Source organism: Equus asinus, chromosome 20 (assembly GCF_041296235.1).
Source record: "Equus asinus isolate D_3611 breed Donkey chromosome 20, EquAss-T2T_v2, whole genome shotgun sequence".
Taxonomy (NCBI): domain Eukaryota; kingdom Metazoa; phylum Chordata; class Mammalia; order Perissodactyla; family Equidae; genus Equus; species Equus asinus.
The window spans coordinates 29,796,720-29,819,433 of record NC_091809.1 but is presented as its reverse complement, the minus strand read 5'-3'; the positions used below and the strand labels follow the sequence as shown (position 1 = coordinate 29,819,433).

Here is a 22,714-nt window from a genome sequence, read left to right as displayed (position 1 = left end):
AGGACTTAAGGGGAGTTTCATGTTTGAAAATGTTAAGTAGGAGGAATCAACATGTTGTGGTGATCACTTGAAGTGAGAGATGGAGAAAGAGGAACAGGGGGTCTGTGAGTGTGTCTTGGGCGCACTCTTGCATGGTGGCGCCACTGGCCAAGGCAGGCGATGCAGGGGGGAGCTTCGGAGGGAAGGTTGGTGTGTGGTTTAGGATTTCTGCACTTTCACTTCAACGTCCTGCCATCTAGCACCTTGACTGAGTCCCTTCTTCTCGAGTATAGGGCTCCCTATCCCTCTGGGCCATGTCTCCTGTGAGGACCTTGGTAGACCAGGCTCCTCAGAAGAAGAGGCCTGGAGGAGAAACAGCAGTGGTTTCAGGCCTCAGCTTTTGATGTGAAATTGTCTTTATTGCTTCACTTCCCAGGGCTTTTCTATTTGTGGCTTCGGAGGTGGGGCTGTGGGTCATTCTGTGTCCAGGCCCCTACATCGGTAGTGACCTAGACCTTGGAGGCTTGCCCAGGTAAGTTGTGCTCTAAGGCCCCCGGCTGTGAGTCCATGTGGGCCCCAAGCACATTCAAATGTGAGTTAGAGCAAAGTGTTTGTCTTGGTTTCTATGTACATTGTCTGTTGGCACTATTTTTTCCATTGAATGACATAGAAAATGAATTTTAAAATATTGGGAATTACATAGTATTTGTTTTTTATAAACCTCCACCTTATGGCACCATCATCTCTGTAGTGCCAATGAGGTAAAGTACTTTTTTAAAAAAAATAAAAACTAATGGCTACCACCTTAGCAATATCTTTGTAGGTTCTAGTTTTTTGTGGTGAAAGTCCCAATAGCAAGAAATTGGGTTATCTCTTTCTTTCTTTTTTTTTTTAAGATTGGCACCTGAGCTAACAACTGTTGCCAATCCTTTCTTTTTTTTTCCTGCTTTGTATCCCCCCAAATCCCCCCAGTGCATAGTTGTATATCTTAGTTGCAGGTCCTTCTAGTTGTGGCATGTGGGATGCCACCTCAACGTGGCCTGACGAGCGGTGCCATGTCTGCACCTGGGATCCAAACCACTGAAACCCTGGGCCACTGAAGCGGAGTGCGCAAACTTAACCACTCGTCCATGGGGCCGGCCCCTCTTTCCTTTTTTTTTAAGATTTTATTTTTTTCCTTTTTCTCCCCAAAGTCCCCCAGTACATAGTTGTATATTCTTCATTGTGGGTCCTTCTAGTTGTGGAATGTGGGATGCTGCCTCAGCGTGGTTTGATGAGCAGTGCCATGTCTGTGCCCAGGATTCGAACCAACAAAACACTGGGCCGCCTGCAGTGGAGCGCACAAACTTAAGCACTCGGCCAGGGGGCCAGCCCCCCTCTTTCCTTTTTTTTAAGTATGCTTTTTGGTAAGGAAGATTGGCCCTGAGCTAACATCTGTTGCCAATCTTCCTCTTTTTTCTCTCTCCCCAAAGCCCCAGGACAGACTTATATATCCTAGTTGTAGGTCATTCTAGTTCTTCTCTGGGGGATGCCACCACAGCATGGCTTGATGAGGAGTGCGTAGGTCCATGCCCAGGATCTGAACTGACAAACCCAGGCCGTGGAAGCAGAGTGTGCAAACTTAACCACTTGGCCATGAGGCCAGCCCCAGATTCTCTCTCTATTTGTTTTTCTTTTTGAGGAAGATTAACCCTGAGCTAACATCTGCTGCCAATCCTCTTTTTGCTGAGGAAGACTGGCTCTGAGCTAACATCCTTGCCCATCTTCCTCTACTTGATATATGGGATGCCTACCACAGCATGGCTTAATGAGTGGTGCATAGGTCCACACCCGGCATCCGAACCAGTGAACCCCGGGCCCCTGAAGTGGATCATGTGAACTTAACCGCTATGCCACCAGGCCAGCCCAGGTTATCTCTTTTTAAAGAGGGTTTTTTTTCTGTTTTTCTTTTTGCTTTCAATCTTTTTTTTTTTTTACTGTGGTGAAATACATGTAACATAGAATTTGCCATTTAAAGTGTGCAATTTTGTGGCAATTAGGTACATCAAAAATGTTGAACAACCATCACCACTATCTAGTTCCCGAACTTTTTCATCACCCAAAAAGGAAACCCTATGTCCAGCCACTCGTCCTCACTCCTTCCTCCCAGCCCCTGGCAACCGCAGATTTGCTTTCTGTCTCTATGTATTTGCCTATTCTGTGTATTTCATATAAATGGAATTGTGCAATACGTAACCTTTTGTATCTTTCATCTTTCCCTTAGCATAAGGTTTTCAGGGTTCATCCATGTTGTAGCATGTACCCGTTCTTCATTCCTTTCTTATGGCCAAAGATTATTCCATTAAAGAGCATTTTTTAAAAGCTTTGGAACAGCTTTATAAAAATCTCACTCCAGACTAGGGGTTGGCAGACTTTCTGTAAAAGGCCAGACAGTAAACATTTTCAGCTTTGAGGGCCACGTGTGGTCTCTGCTGTGACTGCTGATGCTGCTGTTGTGGCAGAACACGGGGAGACAGCCGAGAACGCATGGGCGTGGCCGGGTCCCGATAAGACTGTGTTTACAGAAACAGACAGTGGCTCTGATTGGCCTGTGGGCTGCAGTTTGGTGACCCTGCTCTAGACCGTGTCATTGTTATACAACCCTCATTTGTATTTTGAGGAAAGAGGTGGTGGCTAAGGTGCTGAGCAATTTGTAAGTGGAACACAGACTGCTTTTTCTTAAAGATGGGTTAAAATCTCACAATATACTGTTCCAGGGTGGCTGTGCAAATTTGGGCTGTCCATGTTTTCCAGCCTCATATGCTTGAACATTTCTTATTGCTACCTCCCACCCCGAGTCTGAGTCTTGCCTTTTTAATCCTAGCTGGTTACTCCAGGATCCAAAAATGAAGCTGAGAACAACTTACAAGGGCTTCACTAAAGCCGTGAATCGCTATTTTGACATGCTGGTTCCCAGGATAGCACCACTCCAGGTAAAACCCAGTTCCCTATCTCTACGACCCAGGAGGTTTTTAGTATACGTCCCCTGAAATAAAACCATGGTGTCATGCCTACTCATTGTTTAAGAACAAATAGTGTGCCACTCTATTTCTAAAATGGCTGGAAAATGTAAAAAGGACTATATACTAGGTAGACAATGAGCAGAGGAAAAGGACAAATGTATAGTATCTGCTAGGTGTCAAGCTTTGCACTAGGCAGTTAATTATCTAGCATATTTCATCCTCACAGTAATCATTTGAAGGAGATTGAATGGAGGCAATGAACAGGCTTGTACATGGCCACGAGATAGCTTCACATAATGTGAATTTACTAGGGACGGAGTTGGTTCCTAATGTTGTGAGTATACAAGAGTTAATCAGGCTCAGGGAAGACATTAGAACAATTCAGTGACTGAAGAGCAGGAGTCAGTGTGCTATGTGGAGGACTGTAGGGATAGTCCTTTACAGAAATTAGAGCTGTGCTCTCCATTATGGTCACCATAGCCACCCGCAGCTATTCAAACTTAAATTAATTAAAATTAAATAAAATAAAAAATTCAGCTCCTCATTCACACCAGACACATTTAAGTGCTCAGTAGCCACACGTGGATGTATGGCTGCAATCACGGGACATTTTCATCACTGCGGAGAGTTCTCCCGGGCAGGGTTGAACCAGACTGCTCACCCCAAATCAGCACTGCTCAGCCTTGAACCTGCTGGAAAACCAAATAGTCTTCAGAAATTTGCTTGTTGAGCATGAAATCAGGGCCTAAGGAGGTTGGGAGGTCTCAAAAGCATTTTATTGTGTCCTGATGAATCAGCACTTGCAACTGAGTTTCCTTCTTTTAGAACTTTCCATTCTATTTATCATAGGCAGGGTCTCTTGCTTCAGGTAATCCCAGGTACTGTCAACTTCTGACTCTTTCCTCTTTCCTTTTCTGTTCTCTAATCTGCTAGATTCCTCCTTGGATGAATGAGAAGGAGGAAAAGAGAAGCAGGTTTTTTTTTTTATTTTTTTTATTAATGTTATGATAGATTACAACCTTGTGAGATTTCAGTTGTACATTTTTGTTAGTCATGTTGTGGGTACACCACTTCCCCCTTTGTGCCCTCCCCCCACCACCCCTTTTCCCTGGTAACCACCGATCTGATCTCCTTATCAATATACTAACTTCCACCTATGAGTGGAGTCATATAGAGTTCGTCTTTCTCTGACTGGCTTATTTCACTTAACATAATACCCTCGAGGTTCATCCACGTTGTTGTGAATGGGCCAATTTTGTCTTTTTTTATGGCTGAGTAGTATTCCATTGTGTATATATACCACATCTTCTTTATCCAATCATCAGTTTCTGGGCATGTAGGCTGGTTCCACGTCTTGGCTATTGTAAATAATGCTGCGATGAACATAGGGGTGCAACGGACTCTTGAGATTTCTGATATCAGGTTCTTAGGATAGATACCCAGTAATGGGATGGCTGGGTCATAGGGTATTTCTATTTTTAACTTTTTGAGAAATCTCCATACTGTTTTCCATAGTGGCTGTACCAATTTGCATTCCCACCAACAGTGTATGAGGGTTCCTTTTTCTCCACAACTTCTCCAACATTTGTCACTCTTGGTTTTGGATGTTTTTGCCAATCTAACGGGTGTAAGGTGATATCTTAGTGTAGTTTTGATTTGCATTTCCCTGATGATTAGTGATGATGAACATCTTTTCATGTGTCTATTGGCCATATTCATATCTTCTTTTGAGAAATGTCTGTTCATGTCCTCAGCCCATTTTTTGATCGGGTTATTTGTTTTTTTGTTGTTAAGCAGTGTGAGTTCTTTGTATATTATGGAGATTAGCCCTTTGTCGGATAAGTGGCTTGTAAATATTTTTTCCCAATTAGTGAGCTGTTTTTTTGTTTCAATCCTGTTTTCCCTTGCCTTGAAGAAGCTCTTTAGTCTGATGAAGTCCCATTTGTTTATTCTTTCTATTGTTTCCCTCAACTGAGGAGTTACAGTGTCCGAAAAGATTCTTTTGAAACTGATGTCAAAGAGTGTACTGCCTATATTCTCTTCCAAAAGACTTATTGTCTCAGGCCTAATCTTTAGGTCTTTGATCCATTTTGAGTTTATTTTGGTGTGTGGTGAAAAAGAATGGTCAATTTTCAATCTTTTGCATGTGGCTGTCCAGTTTTCCCAGCACCATTTGTTGAAGAGACTTTCTTTTCTCCATTGTAGGCCCTCTGCTCCTTTGTCGAAGATTAGCTGTCCATAGATGTGTGGTTTTATCTCTGGGCTTTCAATTCTGTTCCATTGATCTGTGGACCTGTTTTTGTACCAGTACCATGCTGTTTTGATCACTGTAGCTTTGTAGTATGTTTTGAAATCGGGGATTGTGATTCCGCCGGCTTTGTTTTTCTTGCTCAGGATTGCTTTAGCAATTCGCGGTCTTTTGTTGCCCCATATGAATTTTAGGATTGTTTGTTCAATTTCTGTGAAGAATGTTCTTGGGATTCTGATTGGGATAGCATTGAATCTGTAGATTGCTTTAGGTAGTATGGACATTTTAACTATGTTTATTCTTCCAATCCACGTGCAAGGAATGTCTTTCCATCTCTTTGTGTCATCGTCAATTTCTTTCAAGAAAGTCTTGTAGTTTTCATTGTATAGATCCTTCACTTCCTTGGTTAAGTTTATCCCAAGGTATTTTATTCTTTTCGTTGCGATTGTGAATGGGATTGAGTTCTTGAGTTCTTTTTCTGTTAGTTCATTGTTAGTGTATAGAAATGCTACTGATTTAAGCACGTTAATTTTATACCCTGCTACTTTGCTGTAGTTGTTGATTATTTCTAATAGTTTTTCTATGGATTCTTTGGGGTTTTCTATATATAAGATCATGTCGTCTGCAAACAGCGAGAGTTTTACTTCTTCGTTACCTATTTGGATTCCTTTTATTTCTTTTTCCTGCCGAATTGCTCTGGCCAGCACCTCCAGTACTATGTTGAATAGGAGTGGTGAAAGTGGGCACCCTTGTCTTGTTCCTGTTCTCAGAGGGACGGCTTTCAGTTTTTGTCTATTGAGTATGATGTTGGCTGTGGGTCTGTCATATATGGCCTTTATTATGTTGAGGTACTTTCCTTCTATGCCCATTTTATTGAGGGTTTTTATCATAAATGGGTGTTGGATCTTGTCGAATGCTTTCTGTGCATCTATTGAGATGATCATGTGGTTTTTGGTTTTCATTTTGTTGATGTAGTGTATCACGTTGATTGACTTGCGGATGTTGAACCATCCCTGTGTCCCTGGTATAAATCCCACTTGATCATGGTGTATAATCTTGTTGATGTATTGCTGTATTCGGTTTGCCAAAATTTTGTTGAGGTTTTTTGCATCTATGTTCATCAGTGATATCGGCCTGTAATTCTCCTTCTTTGTGTTGTCCTTGTCAGGTTTGGGGATCAGGGTGATGTTGGCTTCATAGAATGTGTTAGGGAGTACTCCATCTTTCTCAATTTTCTGGAACAGTTTGAGGAGAATAGGTATCTAGTCTTCTTTGAATGTTTGGTAGAATTCTCCAGAGAAGCCGTCTGGTCCTGGACTCTTATTTTTGGGGAGGTTTTTGATTACCGTTTCTATTTCCTTACTTGTGATTGGCCTATTCAGATTCTCCATTTCTTCCTGATTCAGTTTGAGGAGATTGTAGGAGTCTAGGAATTTGTCCATTTCTTCCAGGTTGTTCAATTTGTTGGCATATAGTTTTTCATAAGTATTCTCTTATGATCTCTTGTATTTCATTGGTATCTATTGTGATTTCTCCTCTGTCATTCCTAATTTTATTAATTTGCGATTTCTCTCTTCTTTTCTTGGTGAGTCTGGCTAGGGGTTTGTCAATTTTGTTAATTCTTTTGAAGAACCAACTCTTTGTTTCATTGATCCTTTCTATTGTCTTTTTTGTTTCAATATCATTTATTTCTGCTCTTATTTTTATTATTTCCCTCCTTCTACTGACTCTGGGCTTTGTTTGTTCTTCTTTTTCTAGTTCTGTTAGGTGTCGTTTGAGGTTGCTTATGTGAGCTTTTTCTTGTTTAGTGAGGTGAGCCTGTATTGTGATGAATTTCCCTCTTAGGACTGGTTTTGCTGCATCCCAAATGATTTGGTATGTCGTGTTCTCATTTTCATTTGTCTCCAGATAAAATTTGATTTCTTCTTTAATTTCTTCAATGATCCATTGTTTGTTCAGAAGCGTGTTGTTTAGTCTCCACATTTTTGCACCTTTCTCTGCTTTTTTCTTGTAGTTGATTTCTAGTTTCATAGCATTATGATCAGAAAAGATGCTTGATATTATTTCAACTCTCTTGTATTTATTGATGTTTGCTTTGGTTCCCAAAATATGGTCAATCCTTGAGAATGTTCCATGTGCACTTGAGAAGAATGTGTAACCTCCTGTTTTTGGATGAAGTGTTCTATATATATCTATTAAGTCCATCTGGTCTAATTTTTCATTTAATTCTATTATTTCCTTGTTGATTTTCTGTCTGGATGTTCTGTCCATTGGTGTTAATGGTGTGTTGAGGTCCCCTACTATTATTGTATTGTTGTTGATGTCTTCTTTTAGTTCTATTAAGAGTTGCTTTACAAATTTTGGTGCTCCTGTGTTGGGTGCGTATATATTTATAAGTGTTATGTCTTCTTGGTGGAGAGTCCCTTTTATCATTATATACTGTCCCTCTTTGTCTTTCTTTATCTGTTTTGCTTTGAAATCTACCTTGTCTGATATTAGTATAGCGACACCTGCTTTCTTTTGTTCATTATTAGCTTGGAGTATTGTTCTCCATCCCTTCACTCTGAGTCTGTGTTTGTCTTTGGGGCTGAGGTGTGTTTCCTGGAGGCAGCATATTGTTGGGTCTTGTTCTTTGATCCATCCTGCCACTCTGTGTCTTTTGATTGGGGAGTTCAATCCATTTACATTTAGAGTGTTTATTGAGATGTGGGGGCCTACCACTACCATTTTGTGTCTTGTTTTCCGGTTTTCTTCAATTTCCTTTGTTTCTCGTCCCATGGTTTAATCTGTTCTGATGTAGAGCTGCTACTCTCTGTTGTAGTTCTTCTACTTATCTCCTCTGCTCTTGGTTCTGTAGCCCCTTTCCTTTTTTGGATTTTTCAGGAATGAGGGTTTTCCTGAGGATTTCCTGAAGAGGAGGTTTTGTGGCAATGAACTCCCTTAATTTTTGTTTATCTGGGAAAGTTTTTATTTCTCCATCGTATTTGAAGGATATTTTCGCTGCGTAGAGAATTCTCGGCTGTAGATTTTTGTCCTTCAGATTTTTGAATATATCATTCCACTCTCTTCTAGCCTGTAAAGTTTCTGCTGAGAAATCTGCTGATAGCCTGATGGGGGTTCCTTTGTAGGTTAGTTTCTTTTGCCTGGCTGTCCTTAGTATTTTCTCCTTGTCGTTGACTTTGCTAGCTTCACTACTATATGCCGTGGAGTTGGTCTTCTTGCATTGATAAAGTTTGGAGATCTATTGGCTTCTGTCACCTGAAGATCTATCTCTCTCACCAGATTTGGGAAGTTCTCAGCCATTATTTCTTTGAATAGGCTTTCTGCCCCTTTCTCCTTCTCTTCTCCCTCTGGTATACCTATAATCCTTACGTTGCATCTCCTAATTGTGTCTGATAATTCTCGGAGAGTTTCTTCATTTCTTTTTAGTCTTGCTTCTCTCTCCTCCTCTGCCTGCAGCAATTCTATATTGCCGTCTTCCAAATTGCTAATTCTTTCCTCCATATTATCGGCCCTACTGTTCAGAGCATCTAGATTTTTCTTAATCTCCTCTATTGTGTTCTTCATTTCCAATATTTCTGTTTGGTTCTTCTTTATTGTATCAAACTCTTTTGTGACATAGCTCCTGAACTCGTTGAGTTGTCGGTCCGAATTCTCTCTTAACTCATTGAGTATTTTAATGATGGCTGTTTTGAAGTCATCATCATTTAGGTTATATATCTCATTTTCTTTGGGATTGTTTTCTGTGTATTTGTTATTTTCTTTGTGTTCTGGAGATTTAATGTATTTTTTCATATTGCTTGATGTTGTTGATTTGTGCCTCCGCATGGAGATAGAGTTTAGTTGCTCCTTTCACTTGTTTCAGCTGCTGCGGTGGGGGAGCAGCTGTTTATACTGCACCAACCAGGAACCCTATCTGCAGTTGCTAACTGGGCCTGGGCCCCTCCTCGTAGTCACAGTGGTCCTTTGGATTCCCTCCTCTGCCGTGGGGGCCGTCACAGGGGGGCTTCAGGCTGCTGGTGCCTACTGTTGCAGCCCACCTAGACAAGCTCCCTCCTTGGGGTCTGCAACAGTGTTATGGGCTTTTCCAGTGGCCAGGGGTGGGATCACTTATATTTGTCGCTCCGTTGCTGTCGGCACCCACAAAATCTCACTTGTCCACTATGGGTCGCAGGAGAGCTATTGGCATCTTCTACAGTCTGTGGTTAGTTCACCTAGCTATGCTGCTTTTGTCCTGGGGTCTTCCAGTCTTGTGTCTGCCGGCTGGGTGCTTTCTACTTGTGCTGTGCAGAGGCTTTCCCTAAGGCTGCTTTGAGCCTGTAGGGTTTCCCCCTAGGCTACGGAGCTGGGTCGCTGGAACTCCCCCCAGCCCCAGTCCTGTTCCCCAGGAACTCGGGGAGCCCTTTGCCCTGTCTTGGGGGGATAGCCGGAGATCCAGATTTCAGTGGTAGCTGGTCAGCTGCTACCCTGCCTAATATTCTCCTCTTCGGGACCCTCCCGGTATTGTGGATGCTGGGCGCGGCCCCTCCGCTAATAGCAGACAGAGAGTTTTGTCTGCTGCCTGGGCAGAACTCTGGATCTTCCCCTCTGGGGCATGGAGCAGGCCTCTGGAGCTTCACCCAGCCCCAGTCCTCTCCAAGATCTCCGGCAATCCCTAGCCCCACGGGGCGGGCGACAGCAGCTGGAGGTCACTTCGCTCTCTGGGATTCTCTCCAGGACTTTCCCGGAGTTGAATGCTGGGCATGGCCCCTCCGCTAATTGCAGACAGAGAGTTTTGTCTGCTGCCCGGTCAGAACTCTGGAGCTTCCCCCAGCCCCAGTCCTCTCCGAGATCTCCGGCAATCCCTAGCCCCACGGGGTGGGCAATGGCAGCTGGAGGTTGCCCCTCCCTCTGGGATTCTCTCCGGGACTTTCCCGGAGTTGAATGCTGGGCGTGGCCCCTCCGCTAATGGCAGACAGAGAGTTCTGTCTGCTGCCTGGGCAGAACTCTGGAGCTTCCCCTCCGGGGCGCAGAGCCGGCCTCTGGAACTTCCCCCAGCCCCAGTCCTCTCCGAGATCTCTGGCAATCCCTAGTCCCACGGGGCGGGCAACGGCAGCTGGGGGTCGCCCCGCCCTCTGGGATTCTCTCTGGGACTCTCCCAGAGCCGTGAATGCTGGGTGTGGCCCCTCTGCTAATGGCAGACAGAGAGTTTTGTCTGCTGCCCGGGCGGAACTCCAGAGCTTCCCCTCCGGGGCGTGGAGTCGGCCTTTGGAGCTTCACCCAGTCCCGGTCCGCTCGGAGATCTCCGGCAATCCCTAGCCCCACTGTGCCGGCAGTGGCAGCCAGGAGACCTCCGTACCCTCAGCGACTCTCTCTGGGACCCCCAGGGTGCCGCAAACACCAGGCGGGATCTCCCCGCCAATGGGACGGAGAGTCTCTCCCCGCAGGCCCAGGTGTGCAACTCCAAAGTTTCCCTCTGCGTTTAGGAGTAATTGCGGGGGGTTTAGGTAGGGTTCTGGTCACCTGTTTCCACCGTCGCTCCTCTGTTGTGTGCTCGCTCCTGCCCTAGATGTGTGTTGATCTTCTGGGGGCATCCGTTGGAAGAAAGCCGCTTGTGGGTACTAGGCTGTTCAGTCGGGGTTGGAGAGTTTTCACCTATTTCCACATCCTCCCGGAGGAAAGTCCGTCCGCCTTCCGATGTATAGTCGCGTGGGTATCTCAGACGTCCTGAGATGCTGTCTGGATATCCTTTGTTAAGCGATAAGTGTCCAAATAATTGTAGACTCGAAGGGGGAGAGACAAAGAGGACTACTCATGGCGCCATCTTGGATCCCCTCAAGAGAAGCAGGTTTTGATAAAATTTTTCAGTGTTTGTCAGCAGAGGATGAGATTTAAAGGTTTGAGAAACACTCTTTTAGGCTTTGTGTCCTCTTTTCTCCCCTATCATAGTACGATACAGCCAGTTATTCCTTGCTTGCTAAGTATTCTCCCATTTCAAATCTCCACCCAGAGTTTCTCCTACATCTTTTTGATCACAGTTTTTGGTGTGCAAACACTTCAGTCACACTTATGCATAGCCCTAGCTGTTGCCCAGATTCTTACTTGCATTGTTGGCATAGAGTTTAATTTTTAGAGGTCAACACTATTTGTTATTTCTACATGCTGGGAGGGGTACCTTGTGGTATGTGTGTGTCTCCAAGAGTAGGTTGAAGAGGTGCAGAAGTGGGCACAACGAAACTTGCCTAGGATGTGGTAGGTGCACAATATGAGGAGAAAACATGACAGCTGCACTGGAGAGAGCTATTAAGATAGGAATAATTGAGCTTGTTAACATAGACAGAAAGGAACCAAGAGGGAGGGAAAATGAGAAGATGTTTGCAAGAGGGCATAATTAAGAGAGCATAAGGCGGTGTGACCCAGCACAAAGTTAGGATTAATAGAGAACCATGAGAGGGGCTGGCCCCGTGGCCGAGTGGTTAAGTTTGTGCGCTCCGCTGCAGGTGGCCCAGTGTTTCGTTGGTTTGAATCCTGGGCGCGGACATGGCACTGCTCATCAGACCACGCTGAGGCAGCATTCCACATGTCACAACTAGAAGGACCCACAATGAAGAATATAGAGCTATGTACCGGGAGGCTTTGGGGAGAAAAAGGAAAAAAATAAAATCTTAAAAAAAAAAAATAGAGAACCATGAGAAACATCAACTTTTAAGAGGTGGGTAGAGCAAGAGGCACTCACAAAGGAGTCTGAGGAGGAGTGACCAGAGAGGCAGGCCAGAAACTAGGAGAGGACATGTTACAGAAGACAGCAGAAGAGAGGGTCTCAAAAAGGAGAAGATAGCCAAGAGTGTCAAATGTTGCTGAGGGATAGATTAAATTAGGATTAAAATTTACTGTTTGAATTTGGCAAGGAGAAGGTCAATGTTAACAATGAAGGTGGAATGGAAAGAGTAGAAGTGAGATGACAGTGAGTAAAGGAGTAGATGAGAAGATAAGTCAAGAATGAGTGAAGAAATTTTTCACAGTTTGTCTATGAAGGTGAAGAGGGCAAGAGGGTGGTAACTGGAGGTGGAAGTGGTCCAGGCAAGTCATTTTTAACATAGGACTTTGAGTCAATTTAAATGATGGTTGGAAGGGTTTAGTAAAGAAGGAGAAGATACAGAAGACAGAGGAATACTCCAAAGAGCAAAGTTCCTGAGAAGTGGGAAGGAGATGAGATCTAGCACACATGAGGTAAGACAATGCTTAGATAGGATGGGGGCCATTTTACTAATTTAAGTAGTACTAAGGCAGAAAGGGTGGAAGTGGAGACTTGAAACCTCATGCTTAACCCATTGAACTAGGGGGAAAATGATGGACGTTAATTAATTAGGGAGTACTAGGAAAGGTAGGATTCTAAGAGCAGTTGACCTTTGGTGACTGCTGACTGTAGAGTGAGAGAAATTGCCTGAACTATAGTTAAGTTGGTGTTGAGTTTAATAATATTATTTTTATGGCACTCTAAAAATGTGTGTGCAACAGCAAATTGAGAACATCCAGCCTTTCCCCACTAGTAGCCTCACTGTTAAACTCTCCTCTCCTTGACCCTCAGTACAAAAACGGAGGCCCCATCATTGCTGTGCAGGTCGAGAATGAATATGGTTCATATCATCTGGATAAAAGATACATGTTGTATATTAAAAAGGTTAGTACTCCTTTAATTTTTCTCCATATTTACATTCTTCTTTTTTCACTTTGTTAGTTTGCAGAGCAAACATATCCTGAGTAGCTATAGCTTGCATGGTACCATGGGATATGAGGATGAATAAGACCCAGTGTAATTTTCCCCATGCTTTTACCTCCTAGAGAGGGGACTGGGAACTACCTACACAACTCCAATGTGAGGCAAAAGTGATGTCAAAATATTTTTTCTTTCTGTAGATGTCACAGCTCTCTTTTGGTTAGTGTTTGTGTAATACATGCTTTTCTGTCCTTTTACTTTTAATTTTTCCATATCCATATATTTAAGGTACATACCTTGTAAGCAGTCTATAATTAGAATCTGTTTTTGTTAATCCATTATGAAAATTCTTGTTGTTTAAATGAGGAATTTGGTTTGTTTACATTTAATAAAATTACTGACATTTGCATTTAAATACCATCTTGTTATTTTCTTTCTATTTTTCTTGTTCTATGGTCCTTTTTCTCTTCTTTCTTCTTTTGGATTGAGTATTTTTTATTATTCCATCTTCTCCTCTATTAGCTTGTTAATCAGTTTTCACTTTTCTTTTAGAATTGGCCATAGAGACTAAACTATTCATCCTTGAATTATTAATGTCTAATATAAGTTAATATATTTGCCAGTTCCAGGGCAAAGAAAGCACCTGAAAACAGTTTAATTGCATTTTCCTCCCTTCTATCTTAGATACTGTTTTGTTGTCATTTCTTTTAATGCTATATACATTTTAGACCCACAAGACATTATTATTATCATTATTATACAGAGTCATTTAGATTTACCCACATAATTTACTTTTTGTTGCTTTTTCCCCCTCTGCATCTCTGACTTGATCTCTCTTATCATTTTCTTCTGCCTGAAGAGCATCTTTTTGTAGTTTCTTTGTCACAGATATGCTGTTAAGTTCTTTCACTTTTTGTTTCTCTGAAAATGTGTCTAGTCCACCATGCTTTTGAAATTTTGCTGTATGTAGAATTCTAGATTGGCAATTATTTTCTTTGAGGATTCTCTGGTATACATTGTTTCTATTAAGAAGTCAAGTATAGATGAGATTATTGTTAAAATGTCACTTTTCTTCTGGATTCTTTTAAGATATTTTTCTTTTATTTTTAGCAATTTTACTAAGATTTGGCTAGGTGTGGGGTTTTTTGACTTATCCTGCTTACACTTTTTGCCCTCATCAATTTGTGGCTTGAAGTCTTTAATCAGTTTTAGAAAATCCTCAGCAATTATCTGCTCCATTTTCTCTCTCCTCTCCTCTGGGACTTCAGTTACAGAAATGTTAGATATTTTCATCATATCCCACATGTCTACCATGCTCTTTTCTGGATAATTTCTTCTGTACTATCTTCTAATTTACTAATTTTCTCTTCAGCTTTGTCTAATTTGATGTTAAACCTACCCCATTAAGTTCTTAACTTCAGATATTGTAATTTTTAGTTCTTGAATTCTCATTTGATTATTTTCTATAGTTTCCATTTCTTTGCCAAAATTTTCCATTTTTCTTTAATTCCTTGAGCATATTATAGTTATTTCAAAATGTATGTCTAATAGACCTAATATCTGATCTCATATGTCTGTTTCTGTTGTTTTTTTCTCCTGGTTTCAGTAAAGTATTCTAATGATTTTTCAATCTAACGTCAGACATTTATTTATGAAAACACTATTGAAATCATTTGAAGCTCTTGATAATCTTTCAGATGGCTTTATTTTTGCTTCTGGAAGGTAATTGCAATAATTTGGAGCTGAGCTTCAGTCCTTATGAGAGCAAGTCTAATTCTTGTTCACTCTTACTCCTGCAGGGCAGCCCTTTGGGTCCCAGCTGAAAGCCTAGGGTTTGTCGTGGCCCCTCCACCTTGGCAGTCCCTGAACTGCAGTTTCTTTCCCCCAGTATCATAAAGTTCAGTTCTGGGAAATCTGTTCAGCTTCTCAGTCTCAGCTGATGCTTCAGGAGTCAGCCAACAGCTCAAGGGAAAAGCAGTGAGCAATGCTAGGCTCACCTCTCTAACTCCTGGGGAACTCGGCTCCTCAAGTCCTGCCTTCATATATGTCTAGTATCTTCAAATACATTTTTTAAAAATATTTTTGTCCAGCTTGTCTAGTTGTTATTAGAAAGAAGGTTAGTCTGAAACAAAACCACTAACCCTAGAAGTGGAAGCTGTGCTGCGATCCCTGTGAGTAGGATCTGTGAACCGCTCTTTCAATCTCAAGTGTTCTAGTTTAGATGAAAGCTGCGTGGCCACCTACCAGTTGGCCACATTGCTCACTGGGGCCAGAGGCTTGAAACGCTGCTCCTGACAGGACTTGTGGTGGCAGAGGGTGGCCTGGGATTAATGTATGACGTGCTGGCTCCTTTCACTTATTCAATTCATCTCGCAGTCTTCCCTGTTTTTCAAAGAGTGCAATAGAAGCAGACGACCTCCTACACCTAACAAGCATGGGGTTAGCGTGGGGGTTATTGCAGGGGCAACTTCACTGTCGGGATGTTCTGATCAAAGGCCCAGGAAGCATACCTTCGGCTTTTCTCAGTACCCATGGCCATTGTCTCAAGGTTTTACTCCTCAAGTAGATAAGTTCCTTAGCCTCTTCTCTCTGTCTTTGATTTAGAATCTCCCTAGAGTGACTTTTAAAGTACGGACATTAAAGGCTCTTGTAGCAGTAAGAGTGACCATGGATTGACTAAGCCAAAACTTACCAGAGTTGCCATTGACCAAAGGAAAATCAGCAGTTGTATGTGTGTTCCCAAATCTGTCCTATAATTGGGCGCATGGGGTGTAGTTAATTTGAGTGAAAGTGTGGAGGAGGAGGTTTATCTGAAGCAGTCTGGTATACTGGAGAAAATCCAGGATTTGGGTCCTTAGGGGAAGGCACTGTATTAAGCTGAATGCAAACAGTCCCACTGCCTCTTCCTTTAGGCTTCACGTTGTCATTGTTACTTTGGCCTTGCTAAGTGTGGCTGAGGCAGGAATGATGTTTTTGTTCTAATTTACTAACTTACAGGTAATCAGATGGGATAATTAGACCTTCTTTTCCATTCCTCAGCTTTATTCCAGTATTTTTATTGCCATTGCTTTTTCTAGAGAGAAGCAATCCCATGGCATCAGGGGCAGTCACTTACCTTGCTGAATTTCCCCACAGGCCCTGGTGAAAAGGGGAGTGGATGTGCTGCTCATGACTGCTGATGATGGACAAGGACTGATAAGAGGCCACTTGGAAAAGGGTACAATTTTGTTTTTGCCCTATTTCCTCTACTACTTGAGTCTGAAACAGACAGGGGTCCTTCTGATGCTTCATCTTTCCCATTTCCCAGGGATGGGGCCCCATGGCCTTTAGGTAAAAGTGGCAGGGCTGAATTAAGGAGCCAGTCCCCACCTTGCTGCTCCACTAGCTTTTACCCTCAGAGCCCCAACAATTCAGAACACTTACTCTATCCTCTTCAATCTTTGATGGCTAAAGTGGGGCCTGGCTGGAACAGAGTGAAGGCCATCTCTGTCATTGCCAAATGGCCATGACTGGGTAATGGAAAGTGGATACAGTGTCAGAGAAACAGTACTGCCTCGGACCCACCCCAAGAGCTTAGGGGCAAATAATCTAGGAAACAAAGCAGTAGAGAAACATGGGATAGAATTATAGGGAGGAAATGTGGGTCGGTACACAGCAATATGGAGAAAGGAAATGTGCTGACAACTAGTGCCAGAGAACAACACTTTTGGAATTCTTTACCCCAGTCTGCCAGGTGCTTTCTCCTCTGCTGGCCTCCCCCCAGGTCATTTGGTGGCCCCCTTCCTCTTGTGGTGGAAGAGGCAGAACAATATTGAGGGTTAGAAGTCAGGAGACCTATAGTCGAATTTTAGCTCTTGGGCTCTACACCTCTCTGGGCTCAACTTCTTGATTTGGCCTTCATTTATTTGGTAACTAATTAATTAATTAATTATGGTAAATATACCATAATGTGGTATATTTAACTGCCCCGATTCTCTGGGTCATTCATTGCAGATGATAAATGAAGAGATATATTTGGAAGCACTTTGTGAGTGCCTGTGTGCATACAGTTGTAGGATCCTATCTTTATTATTGACCGTAAACCATGAAGTGGAACGCGAAATATCTGTGAGGGGTATGTGCAGGATATGTCGAGGCCCAGCTCTCCATCCTGGGTCTAGGAGTAAATTTTCTCCCTTGCCTCACAGTGCTTGGAGCTGGACCTTATGCAGAGTTTCTCCTTTTCCTCCACAGTGATTGCCACTGTCCACATGAAGAATATAAAGAAAGAAACTTATGAAAAGCTCTCTTCAATTCAAGTAAGGACATTTCAGGGATGGGAGACATTTTGATTCTTGCTCATGCCTAGGACCACTTAGCTCATTTGTTGCGGAAATTCTCAGCAGTGATTAGTTCAGTTAAACCTTGCATTTATTATGCCCTTGAAATGCCTGCTCTGGGTGGTTTCAGGTGCAACTAAATCAAATTCACATGCCCACAGTGCTCGGCCCGTGGCCCCTTCAAAGGACACAGGATGAGAAACATAGCCTACTAGGGCAGCATCAGTGGGAGTCCTCACAGTAGGCCAGGGACCGTGCTCCCAGGTGACACCTCAGGTTTCAGGGAATGGGAGCACACACATGAGTGGGAGCCAATCCTGGCAGAGGAGCCTCAAGCTCAGTATAGGAACCAACCAGTATCCTTTATCATAGCTCCATAGGCATAGCTTCCAGGTCTGCTAAGGGGAACTCTTGGTTTCAAGATAGACAGTACTCGGGAAGCTATGGCTCCCATCAGGAATTTTTACATCATTCATAGTCCTCCAGTCCAAAGGCAGTTTCCTAATCAGAGGTCATTTTTACCATAGCAATCTGCCTGATAACATGGGTAATATTCTACCTTTATCAGGTTTTCAGTGGACCTAAAGTCAATTTGCATGAGCAAAGAGAAAGAATTTTGTTAACCCTTTACTCATAGCCCCATTCACCTTTAACTACTTATGGTCCAATGAGAAACACAAGAAATACAAGTAAACAACACAAGATAGGAACTTCTAATTGCAGTAAAAGTATTAAGGGGTAACTGGAGGTCAGCGGGTGGCATAGATTTCTATCTCAGAGGAGATCAGTGGTTACATGTTTCATTTTGCACAGAACTGAGCTATATGGTATTAGGAGTAAAAGAAGTATCTGTTAATTACTATCAACATAAAGCAGTGTCTGGAATTCTGAGTTAAATCCCTAATCCTGTCCTCCCACAGTCTGGGACAGCACTAAGATTTAGAGAAGAGTACAAAGGGCTGAGAATCCAGCCGTGTACTGACAGGGCCAACATCAGGAAATGGTGCAAGTAGTACAGAGATGTGCAGGGGTTAGGCTGCGTGCATTCCAAGAGAAGATGAAGAGGGAATATAATTCTTGGGCAAAGTAAACACTCAAATGGATGCTAACATCGTGATCATAGTGATGATGTTGGTGATGATGATGATGATCATGATCATGATGAAGGACGAGAAGGAAGAATTGGGGGGCAATAAAACCAGTGGAAAAGGCAACCTATGGAATGGGAGAAAATATTTGCAAGCCATGTCTGATAAGGGGTTAATATCGAAAATATACAAGGAACTCATATAACTCTATAGCAAAAAACCAAATAACCCAATTAAAAAATGAGCAAAGGACCTGAATAGACAATTTGCCAAAGAAGACATACAAATGTCCAACAGGTACATGAAAAGGCACTCAACATCCCTAATTTTGGGGGAAATGCAAATCAAAATCACAGTGAGATACCACCTCACACTTGTTAGGAAAGCTATTTTCAAAAATAAAAGAGAAAACAAATGCTGGTGAGGGTTAGAGAAAAGGGACCCCCTGTGCACTGTTTGTGGGAATGTAAACTGGTACAGCCACTATGGAAAACAGCATAGAGGTTCATCAAGGAATTAAAAATAGAGCTACCATCTGATCCAGCAATCCCACTTCTGGGTGTATGTGCCAAGGAAATGAAATCAGTATCCTGAAGAGATAGCTGTAATCCCATGTTCATAGCAGCATAACAATCACGAGTGTATGGAAACAACCTAAGTGTGTGGTGACAGGTGAATGGATAAAGAAAATGTGATGTATATGTGTGTATAAAATGGAGTGTACTCAGCCTTGAAAGAGAAGGAAATCTGTCACTTGTGACAACATGGATGAACCTGGAGAGCATTATGCTAAGTGAAATAAACCAGACAGCAAAAGACAGATAACAAATACCATATGGTATTGCTTCTATGTGGAAGGTGAAAAAGGAAAAGGAAACTCATAAAACCGAGAGTAGAAAAGTGGCTGCCAGAGCCTGGGGGGGGGTGTGTAGGGGAAACTGGGAGAGGTTGGTAAAAGGGTACAAAGTTTCACTTATGAGATAAATAAAGTCTGAGGATCTAATGTATAGTATAGTGACTATAGTTGATGATACTGTATGGTATAATTGAGAAATGTTAAGAGAGTAAAATGTAAATGTTCTTACCAAAAGAAAAAAAAAGAACTTGAGAATGAGTCTCACATTAAAGGTAAGATTCATTTGATGGCATCTTTAAAATTTAGGAGTATTTTCATGTGAAAGGGAAATTCTTTGTAGTCCTGGAGAACAGAATTAGTTTCTGTGGGTAAAATGAATAGCAAAACATACATTGCCCAATATAAGGATTGTAATTTCTAGCAATTTGAATTTTTCAAAAATGGAATGGACTGCCTTGTGTAGCGATGAATCACATGAAAATACAGTGGCCACAGAATGACTGTGTTGAGCTGGCAGTGCCTATCGAGGGGAGAAGTGATGTTCTAGACAACCTCAAAGAAAAAATCTTTTCTAATGTAAGAATCTATGATTTGGGGATTCAATGAAGTTGAGAGGAAGGAAGCTGAAGGGGCTTGAACCACATGGCTTCAGTTTCATAAGCCTTAAAGGAATGAGAACATTATTTTTGGAATTCAATAGAATTTTTAAAAGATGTTAAATATGCCAGGCCTGAATGTAAAGAATGCCAGGCAGAAATAAGTGTAAAGATAAGTCAAATCACATGATTTTGTGGTGGATCAAGTTGGCAGTGTTCTTTTTGGCTTTCTTGGAATCATTTGGCAGCTTAGTCCTGAACATGGATGCTACAGGGGGCTAGATGTAAGGGCTCCAGAGGGAGATTGTGGCGGCAATGAGAGCAGAAATTCAAAGGATGAGTTGACTTTGCAGTGAGAGAAGGAGCCTGATTGAAAAGGCTCACTCCGAGTCCAAGCCTGAGTGGAGAGGCTTATTTATCCCAATGGCTTGGGAAGGTGAAGGAACTAGACATGACACGAGGATGGCAAAAGGGAAGAGTGGGAGCTGAGAGATGTGGGGGAATTCTGCGATTTGGGCATTCTCGTTTATGAGATTCAACATTTTTGGCAGTCATTTGTTGAACATTTTTAGTGCTTCCTCTGGGTCAGCCACTTTCTTAATAGACTTCTACTCCGGTCACTCAAGGGAAGGAAGAGAGTCTGTTGTTCTAGAAAGGGAAATGTGGCCATGGCAGTTGATTTTACCAAAGCCTGAGTGAGACGGCCAGTGAAACCACATAAGGAATAATGAGACCAGGAAATGATGTGAGAATGGGAGGGTAGAACTCAGAGAGTTTGTGAGCAGTCAGGGGCTTCTTAGAGTTGTAAAGGGGGTTTGTGAGAACTGGGCCTTACAATTCCCTCCGAAGCAATTCAGGGCTTATAAGTTGCACCAAACTTTATGAAATTGGCCCTTCATTTTCTTCAGGGTCGTAGCCCCATATTGATGATGGTATATACAGCAAACTCTTTGGATGGATGGGGCACTCTCCGCCATACTCTGGATGCAAATGGTGAGTACTCCTCAGTCCCTTTCTTGGGAGAATAGATGATACAGATGGCACTGGCCTGTTTTTTTCTGCTCAGTAGAGTACTTGAGATTTAGGGGACAAGGCCACAGATCTTATAGCTTCGTAGGTATCAATGTGATGAAGTAGACACCTTACGTCTACATCTGTGCAGGTAAAATGACAGCATAGAATGGGTCCCCCAGAGGTCATTGTAACTGAAGTTGAAATTTTAGCAGGGTTTCCATTCTTATTACATGTTATTGAGGCTGTTAAAGTAATTAGAGTGAGTTGTTCTGACAGATGGCGCAATTCAATGGAAGTATGTTGGGTGGAAGTATAATATTGTCTGGTCCCAGATTGTCTGCCATGTTCTTCCTGGAGAATTGATGAAGATCATTCAAATGTGGTTTGAAGGTTAACGCTCCTGGTGCCGTGCTTTCAGATCAGTCACTGTGAGAAGTTACTAAGTGCTTCAGAAAGACAAAGATGCACAAACAGATGTTGAATATACAGTTTGAAAATCCCCCAAGGGGCTATTAATTCTCTCAAATTTTAGTTCTCTTCCCCATTTCTCCTTTACTTTCTCCCTATATGCAGTGTTAATGAAAGACGTGCGTGAAATGTTCAACTTGAGGTTCTCCCTCAACTTCTATATGTTCCATGGTGGCACCAACTTTGGCTTCATGGGTGGAGCTGCATCTTTACAGAATTATCTCCCTATGGTCACCAGCTATGGCAAGTACTTCTCCCCAAAGTTGCCTCCAACCTAGGCCACCCACCGTTTGAGACTGGATCTTCCCAGGGTGGGCCTCTGAGAACGGTCTCTGGAACTGTTCCTCTGTTTTGCCTTTAACGGATGCTGGGAATTGAGGGTTTGATATTTGTTCTTTTGACAGTACTAGAATTTATCCACCACTAGAATCTAGGCTGTGTGAGACTTTACAAGTAGAGAAATCAGTAGCTTAATCTTGTCTATCCACTGTGCAGGCCCTTGCTCTTAGAGATTCACTGCAAAACCCATTACTTTGGATCTCTTACTAGCATCAGGGTATTCGTTAACAGGTTTTCCCCAGTCTCCAACTCTACTAAGAAACCAAGTGAAAAGTCAATGATGAAAGAAAGAGAGGAGTTCATTTAGAAGTTGAATAGGAAGGAGAAGCCTCTGGAGTAAACAGCTTTGGGCTCTCACCCAGGGCTTCTTAGATATCCAGGGATTGGTTCTATTTGCCTCCAATAGAAAACATGGAGAGCATGGCAGATGTCTCTTGATTTGGACTAACTGGGACTTGGCATTTTCTTGTCTAATGCCAAAAGTTTTTCCTCCCAAAGCTGCTGTATTAAGGATCCTTTTGCTCAGTACTAAGCTCTCATCCCTTCCCTTGCTGAAGCTGGGGCTTTCTTGGGGAAAGTGACAAATTTCTTTATATTTTTCAGATTATGGGGCACTGCTGACAGAGGACGGAGACTATACACCTGAGTATATTTCATTTCAAGAGTTGTTTAGCTCTGTTATAGGTACCCAGCAACAACCTCAAACTGCATGATAACTCAGCCCCTCAAGTGGTCTCTGTCCTGTGAAGAGGGGGGTGAGGGAATGGATAGAGATGTTCTTTTGGGGAGATGTCCAGCTTGCTTAGTTTATTTGATCATAAGGCACTGGGGATTCAAATACACTCAAGATTCAGGGCCCACCCTCTAGGTGCCCAACATCTAGGGCCATGTAGCTTAGTCTTGGCTGTGCATCAGAATCCTCTGGGGAACTTCTAAAAACCAGAGGTGCCAGGCCCTTCCCGGAGCTGTTAGATAATTATGTCTTTGTGAAATGGGAGAAGGGGGCAGAATCTGAGCATGTGTATTTTCCCGTTAGATGTTAGGAGATTCTGATGAGCAGCCAGAGTTGAGAACTACTGGTCCAGAAGGATTGATGTGCCACTTCCTTT

The 22,714-nt window shown here is 42.6% G+C and overlaps 1 protein-coding gene across 1 annotated transcript in view; it reads left to right on the top strand.

Annotated features, from left to right (window-relative positions):
• LOC106846909 (beta-galactosidase-1-like protein 2) overlaps positions 1-22,714 on the top strand; it is a 51,249-nt gene that overhangs the window by 19,098 nt on the left and 9,437 nt on the right. The window contains exons 3-10 of the mRNA XM_044752882.2: positions 416-511; positions 2,843-2,951; positions 12,797-12,889; positions 16,061-16,142; positions 17,159-17,223; positions 20,693-20,777; positions 21,372-21,509; positions 22,209-22,289. Coding sequence (XP_044608817.2) covers positions 416-511; positions 2,843-2,951; positions 12,797-12,889; positions 16,061-16,142; positions 17,159-17,223; positions 20,693-20,777; positions 21,372-21,509; positions 22,209-22,289 — 749 coding nt within the window. The remainder of the gene's footprint in view (positions 1-415; positions 512-2,842; positions 2,952-12,796; positions 12,890-16,060; positions 16,143-17,158; positions 17,224-20,692; positions 20,778-21,371; positions 21,510-22,208; positions 22,290-22,714) is intronic.